The sequence below is a fragment of the Musca autumnalis genome, unplaced genomic scaffold (genome assembly GCF_047663935.1).
Source record: "Musca autumnalis isolate F117 unplaced genomic scaffold, ASM4766393v1 scaffold_4, whole genome shotgun sequence".
Lineage (NCBI taxonomy): Eukaryota > Metazoa > Arthropoda > Insecta > Diptera > Muscidae > Musca > Musca autumnalis.
In genome coordinates, this window is record NW_027411977.1 from 247,453,949 (window position 1) to 247,462,243 (window position 8,295).

General features: G+C 36.9%; 1 protein-coding gene across 1 annotated transcript in view; it reads right to left on the minus strand.

The window, feature by feature from the left end:
• The window catches only part of Mkp3 (Mitogen-activated protein kinase phosphatase 3), a 57,461-nt gene extending 49,431 nt beyond the window's left edge, over positions 1-8,030 (minus strand). The window contains exon 1 of the mRNA XM_073987130.1: positions 6,423-8,030. Coding sequence (XP_073843231.1) covers positions 6,423-6,897 — 475 coding nt within the window. The 5' untranslated portion in view covers positions 6,898-8,030. The remainder of the gene's footprint in view (positions 1-6,422) is intronic.
• Positions 8,031-8,295: the final 265 nt, after the last annotated feature.

Sequence of the window (8,295 nt, forward strand, 5' to 3'; positions counted from 1 at the left end):
TTTGGTAGTCGTAACTACTTACAAATTAATCTACTAGCCCATTACACTGTGTAACATTTTTAAGGTGATCTTGTGCAAACAATTCGAACTAAGGATTTTTTGAAAGTACAGACCCAAACGACAAGAAACCCTATTTGGGTTTTGTTGTGTCAGATCTAGCTCGGATTTTATGGCCCCATCTAAACATGGTTAAATATTGAGTTTTTAAAGAAATTCGGAGCTATATCTCTAAAACCAATGCGAATCTTCTTCTGATCTCTGAAGCAAATTTGTGGGTAAGGACAAGAATAAAATATTTGGAGAAATAATGAACTCGAAAAACTACATTTATTGCCTCAAATTTCAAAATATATGCAAATATTCCCCAATTTTTATACATTTCGCACCGTATCTCCAAACCCGTTAATTTTTTCTGAATATTTTTTTTTGGAAAAATTTTCCCTGGAATGTAATACACAACTCTTCAGAACATGTCATTGTTGTAAAATGCCTCTATGCCGTTGTTTTCAGTACATTTTTCAACGACGATTTAACAAAAATGTCAATAATGTAGTTAAATCCGAAATGCGAGAATAAACTGTTGGTGTGAACTGTGTTTGAAATACGCGTTGTAAAAGGTATGATGCAGAATACCGCTGAAACAACATGAAGTAAGCTATTTAGAGTTTCGAAATGTTCTAAAGAAGAACTCCCAGCAATTTAGCCGATACTGACCAGAATTTCAGAAATTATGTAAAATTGTCTATATTTTATAGATTTTCATGTGGTTAAAGTCGACAAATAAGCTGAAAAAACATAGGTCCTATTTTTGAAATTGAGTATGCAAATGTCAATATTTTAAACAATTTGATATAAAAACTTTGAAACCAGATATTTTGAAAACGTACTTTTTGAAAATGGTGATACTTTAAATGAAATTTCAATAAAATTGCCCAGATTCTGTCAAGAGTTTTAAATTTAGTGACTACATTGCACATGTCTTAAGAAACACCTTTTCCTTTGGTTACGGTCTTAAGAAGCACCCTTGCTATTGGCTACGGTCTTAAGAAGTGCCCTTTCCTCTTGAAAGGGTCTTAAGAAGTACCCTTTCCTCTGGTAGGGGCCTTAAGGAGCACTATTTCCTTTGGAGAAAGTTTAAGAAGCACCCCTTCCTGCTGAGATCTATCTAACTGAGATTTAACACTTTTCAGATAGATTAACCATCTACACTCATGGCTTTAAAATGAAAGAGGGTATTGGATCCGCAATATATTTGAGGAAGTCACTATGCGGTATTCATATAAATTGGATAACAACTATAGTAATCTTGGCTATAGCGATTCTCTATATTTTTTTTAGGAGCTCAGTATCCGGTATTCATATAAATTGGAATAGTGAAGGTCCGAACACTGTTAAATTGAGGGAAACGAAATCGCTGATGAACTGACATGTACAGGCTAACAATCCGAAAGTATGCCTTGTGAAACCGCCATTGTCAAGTTCGTTTCCGATTAAATTGTCGGTATGTCCAGTATTATCGAGACGTAGAACTCTATCCCTACGCCCTATCCCACTTAGTAAGTCCGACATTTGGGGGTCGATCATCGATAACAATTATCGTTGAGTGGCGTTGCCAGTTGTCAAAATTGATCCACTTATGGCAACTCTCAACTGAAGTTGCGAATCTCAGTTGACGAAGCGGCTGTTTTTCAGCAACCACCAATTTTCAGTTGCAGTGAACACTTTCGAAGAAACAAGAAGTAAAATAGAAGAAAACATAAACATTTTGTTAACAATTATTGATTCTTTGCATCATTAATTAATTTTGTGTATCAATATGGTGAAAATAACGACAAAGCAGTAGTTTGAAATATTAATTGATAAACTGAGTGAAAATCCAAACTTAGCCTGAGGAGTTCGGGAGTTTTGGTGAAACCAAAGCGACAACGGATGAAGCGTGGAGGTCCATTTCGGACAGTTTAAACAGCCATGAACCCCCAACAGGAACACCTGAAGAGTGGCAGAGTCTGGATTTACTTTAAAGCAAATTTGAAAAAGAAAATGCCTCAAAATAAAATAAACTTCGACACTGGTGGTGGTCCATCACAACAAGTGAATTTATCGCCTTTGGAGCGGACAGCAGCAAATCTTTTGCAAATGAATTTGGTGACAAATGCGGTAGGTTCAGTTTAAGTACAAATGACGAACATCCCCCATCTATATAGCCAACTACACCAGGGAATTTCGTTTTTGAATAAAAATGGTTTTTATTTTGCTTTTTTTCCTCCTCTGTCAACTTTGAAACGATCCAATTTTGGCACAATTTGTCCTCTATAAAGTGGACAACTTCCTTCAATACTCTCGAAATGTAGATTGAGCCATGCAATGGTTGAAATCATTGCCATGGGACTTTTGGAAACTTCCGTCCTCCAAGAATCGCAACGCTGCGCACACTTTTAAAAGTGGGGGTATTCCTGTTGATCTGTAACTTTCTTTGAAGTCATCCTTTAACGTTTCCACAACGTAAACTACGGGTCAAAAACTTTTAAGTGGGATATACCATAAACTGAACGTTTGCCCGCACTGTGAGGATGAATAGGAGATGGAGACGATTGAGCATCTGGTATGTCGATGTCCTATGCTTGGATGCACTAGTTAACTGATATTAGGTGACTATGACATTTCTACCGTCACTAGTCTGTACTCAAAATATCCTGTTATTCTTGTCTGTTTTTCGTAAAATGGCCCTGGAAAAATAGCGAAACCGCCTGAGTGCCAATAGTTTGGGTGCTGGGTCTTAGCCAGAAGGTCAGCACATAAGGAGTCAGAGCTTGACACAATACCTGACATACTGAAAATGGCAGTTGATGATCTATTTGGTTTCTTGACAATACTTTTTCATCATTGCCCCAACCTAGGATACTACCCTAAAGCTTGAAAGAGTCCATTTTGTTTGGATCCCAACAATAGCGAACGCATTATTGCTGCTGGACTCGACTTTTCAAAACCATTCGACTGATTTTCAAGCTGCGAAATTTTGATAACCAATCATGCAGATTTTTTGGAAGTTTCGTGGCCGAAAAGAGTTCAGTCGCAGGCCTATTTCTAAAGCAGACGTGTGCAGGGGCATCCACTAGTGGCTGCGGTAAAATATTCTTACTTTTATTAATTCAACAAAACTCAGACGTTTAAGTATTTTCTGTAATTATTATTTAATAAATAATTTCATCCCCGATTTTAGATTAGAATTGTGTTTTCACAATTAAAAAACATGAAAAACGACAAATGTTAAAATCTCTTAAATTCTGTTTTGCTCACTATTGTTGTAAAGGTGTCTGACTGGGTTCTCTCTTGTGTCCGATGTTGTATAACATTTTCGTCAGCGATATGCCAGCCCCTCCACAGGAGGGGGTACAGGATGAAGTACCTGAGTGTCACTTTCAATTTGACTTCAGCAGGCATGTTGCCGTTATTCTATCCAGAGCTAAACAGATCTTCTTTAGCATCCAGTGACTAATGAGGATGCGGAATGGATCTTCACATGAGGTCAAATGATTGATTTATCGACAAATAATGAGAGCGGTCATTCCCACAGCAAATGGAAAGGCCTAGGAAATGGGAACGAGAGGTTCTTGCCTCATGCCTTGGAATGAATCGGCTAATTATACCCTCCACCATAGGATGGGGGTATATTAAGTTTGTCATTCCGTTTGTAACTACTCGAAATAATCATTGTAGACCCCACAAACTATATTCTTGATCATCGTGCAATTCTACATCGATATAGCCATGACCGTCCGTCTGTGGAAATCACTCTAGCGTCGGAACGGATTGACGTAGGTGGATTGGGAAAAGCTATTATATGTACGTAGGACTTTTGGTATTGAAAGCGGGCTTTGTAGGTCCACGCTTTCGTATAGCCCCCATACAAAATGACGCGCGACGTGTCGTCGTTTTAAGGAATTTTTAAGATATTTATACCATTTTACCACCGAATTGGTTGTAATTTGGTATTTTGTGTGTCCAGAGACCAAAAAACATTCCTACCAAAGTTGGTTTATATAGGTCCATGTTTTGGTATAGCCCCCACATAAGGCCCCTTATAAAGTACGCGTCATTTTAATATATTTTGAATGTATTAGTCCCATTTGACCACAGAATCGGTTGTAACTTCGTATATTGTGTTTCCAGAGGCTAAGAAACATTTCTACCATAAAATGTTTATATAGGTCCACGTCTTGATATAGCCCCCATAGGACGATATCTCCCGATTTTCGGTATTTTGAAGGTTTTAGCGTCATTATCACACCGAAATGGCTGAAATTTGGTATTTAGTGCTCGTTGGGGGTATAAATCTTTCAACCAGAAATTTGTAGGTATAGGTCCACGCCATCATATAGGCCCCATAGAACGGTACCTTCCGATTTTTGTTATTTTGAAGGTTGTGGCCACATTAATCCACCGAAATGGCTGAAATTTGTGGTGGAGGGTATAAAAAGTTGGACCCGACGAACTTAACGCTTTTCCTACTTGTTTTTGTTAGGATGGTTCTAACAGGAGTCATTAAAATACACCCATCTATGATAGGGATTACGTTTATAGAATATATATAGTTCTTATTTCTGGGGTTCTAAAATTCTTCAACAGATCTAATGGACTGGATAATGTTTGTTGATTTTTAGGCCCAAACATAATCTCTCCAGATCATTAGGTTTGCATTTGTCGTCAGCGTAATTAAGCAATTCCCAACTTTTGTTATGTTTTAGTAGATTCCACACAATACCTCTACGTTATTAGTGTTAGGCAAGTCTTGATACGCCATCGATCATTCAAGAAAAGCAAATGCGACAAAAACCATCCTTGTCTGATACCCGAGATAGTATTAAAGGGTTCTGACATTTCTTTCTCGTGCATCACTGTATATTAGAAATGATCGTAGCTGCTGCATATAATGCTAAATTGACGAAGAATTTCGTGCTGATCAAAATTATAGTGGGCCCTTAAATCATTCAGGTATGTGATGAAAGCCGAATCGAATCGATTTGCAAAATCGAAATGATTTATATTCAGAGTGCCTTTGATATATACAATTTTGCTTCGCTTATTTGAATAACATTTTTAAAATGCATTTTTAATTTTATTAAAATCTTCGGGTGCCAACGTGGTGCAATGGTATGCACACCCGCCTTGCACGCTGAAGGTCGTGGGTTCGATTCCCCGGTCAGGCAAACATCAAAATTTTCAACGTTGGCAAAATACCCCTCAGTAATGTTGGTGACATTTTCTGAGTATTTCAGCCATGTAAAACTTCTCTACAAGTGGTGTCTTAGGACACGCCGTTCGGACTCGGCGATAAACTGTAGGTCCCATATCATTGAGCTAAATATGAATCGGGGTGCAATCATTGATATGAGAGAAGTCTCCCTTGTCCTGTATGGGATGTTTGTGGAACAATTATATTATATATATAAAATCTTCAACAAAATTCAAATATACGATTTCGATTTATGCGAAAATAAGTCGAATCGTTTCCATCACATACCAGATTATTTTCAGGAGTTGCAAAGGCAATGAAATGATTTCATATGAACATCCCAGAAGGTGTAAGGTAAGCATCTGTGACATAAAAAAGTGGAGTCCAATACTGGTTTAAAGTCAATGACATGGAATCTCCATTTCTTGATTAAAGAGAAGTTTTACATAACTAAAATACTCAGGGAATGTAAGTCAATATTATCCGGAAAGGGGTTTATCCAACCCTCTAATTGAAATTACAATGTTTTTGTATACAACCAATGATTCACGGTGATATCCTTAGGCATTGGAGCTGCTGAAATTATCTATTAAATTTCTACATCCAAACAGTACAACTTCCGAAACACGTTCTTTTAAAACCTAATTTATTTTCTTTTCAATTCTGAGGCCAAAAAAGCATACCCTTCCAAAATTCCCCTTCCTCTAACAATTTATCTGCCATATAACCTAACTACCCTCGTTAAACTTATTTCGAATGTGTGTAAATTGTGTCAATATGATAAGTAAACAGTTTTTATTTCATATTCGGTATGTAACCAATTATTGTGGAGCGGAGTACTGACTTGGATGACGACTGACTGACTCTATAAATTAGTGCACGTACTTTAAAAGAATTTCATAAATAAACAATTTTTGGTCGTGGTGCTTTGCTTTTTGTTCTTTTGTTGTTCGTTCATATCAAAAAGGGCAGCATATTTAGTAAATCGTTTGTGTTCAGATAAGAAAAGTCGTTGACCCTCCCCTCTGTATGCATACGTACGTACATACATATAGAACACATGTTTACACTTGACCACTCGACTAGGTGAGGTGGGTTGGGTAGTCAGTCAACCACAACAAATCAAAAGAAAAAGGTAAATAAAAATGCATTCACATGACTGACACACAGCACAATGAGCGGAACTTACCTCTTAATGAAACCACGCGACAACCATCCTGCTTGAGACGTTTGTGTAAAACATTAATGGTGGTGTCGGGACTAACACCAATTACTGGACCGCCACCACCACTGCCGCCGCCTGAGGTACTTAGGTCCATGTTTTGGGGACAATCCTGTTGATTTCCACCACCCCCGCCAACTCCCACATCATTATACAATACAAATAGACTAACTTTATAGCCATTGTGTATGCGTTCCTTCAATTCCGGCGATTTAATGGTGGACAATAGATCTATTTTGCCAGCTGCCAAACGCCTCAGCATTATGCTGGGTATGGAAAAGTTGACAGCCGAACGTATATGGCACTCACTGAACTCATTGGAACTGCGACAGTCCAATATGATTAAATCTTTGGCATCACGTAATGACGAAGAGGCTGATATGGAGCGCAACTTCGTTTGCAGCCACTCCTTGCTAATCAATTCGAATTCCGTTTCGGGCATATTTGTGGCCGTTAATTTTGTCAAATAAATCCCAAACAAATTTCAAAACACTTTGAAAGGAGGGATAGATATTTTTTGTTGAGTGTAAAATTACACTTTTGTGTAGTTGTTGTTGTTGCTTTGTTATGTGAAATAAGATGTGTGTTTTGTTTTCTTTTGCTCCTTATTGTTGTTGTTGGGGTTCTGGTATAGTGTGTAGTATTGCTGCTGCTGCGGCTAGCTACTGTTGTTATTCTTCTTCTGCACTGCTGCTGCCGTTTCAATATTTTTTTCTTATTATTATTTCGCTGTTTGTTTGTGTCAACTTGACATTACTCATGGCTTTTTCTTCTTCTTTGCCAAACGACGACAACAAAAACAACAGCAAATAACGAACGATAGTTTACTTTTATTTTTGTAATAAAAACAACACTGTTTATTTTGTAAAAAATTGTTGCTGTATTTTTTTCTAATAGGTTATTAAACGGCTGCCTTTGTTAAAATTTTATTCACTTCAAATTTTCTTATTTTTTTAATATAAAACTCAAAAACATTTACAACAATTCACTTTTTATGGAATTTTGTTTAATTTTTTATTCTTTTTCTTTATTATAATATAAAATATTTTTATGTTTTTTGTTGTGCTTTATTTTTTTTGTATTTGTTTGTGCTTTACTTTTATTTGTTTGTTTGGAGATTTTGCAGTTGCTGCTGCCTTGCCTGCTACTTCCTTTTGACTTTCCTTGTTGGTGGAACACAAAAACAATACTTTGTTGTATCTTGTTTTTTCTGCTTCTTTTATTTTTCTTCTCTTGAATTCAAACACTAGAATAATTTTCTGCTTTACAAAATGTTGCTGCTTTTTAGGATTTTTACAAATGAATAAAAACGAGAGTAAATCTTTTAATTCTTTTCTTCTTCTTCGTTTTAGTGTTATAAATTAGTTTCAATTAATTTATGCAAATTTATTATTATGATTTGTGTTTTGTATTGTGTATTTTTTGGTATTGAATTAATTTTTTTTTTGTTTTGTTCAAAGGCACACCACACCAGAGAGCGAGAGCTACCGTACGTCGCGTAAAAAACAAACCATCAACGACTACAGCCACGAGTAAAGTGATTTTTATCCAATTCAATCCAACACTTTGCATTGTGTGGTGCTGTTGTGTAGAGCACACAAGGCAGCAGTAGCAGAGCATCGGCAGCAGAGCGTACGGGCAGAGGAGCTCCTCCACAGAACAGGAGAGTAGAGAATAGCAACAAAAAATAACAAAAGGGGCACACTCACATAAACGCTGAAACAAATAACAATGGCAAGGTGTTGCCAGAAAATTTCGAATTGTAAAAACCTCCAATAGGGAATGTGCCTGTGCCATGGTCCTTTTACTATATTGGAACAATCCAGGACAATTTTACACG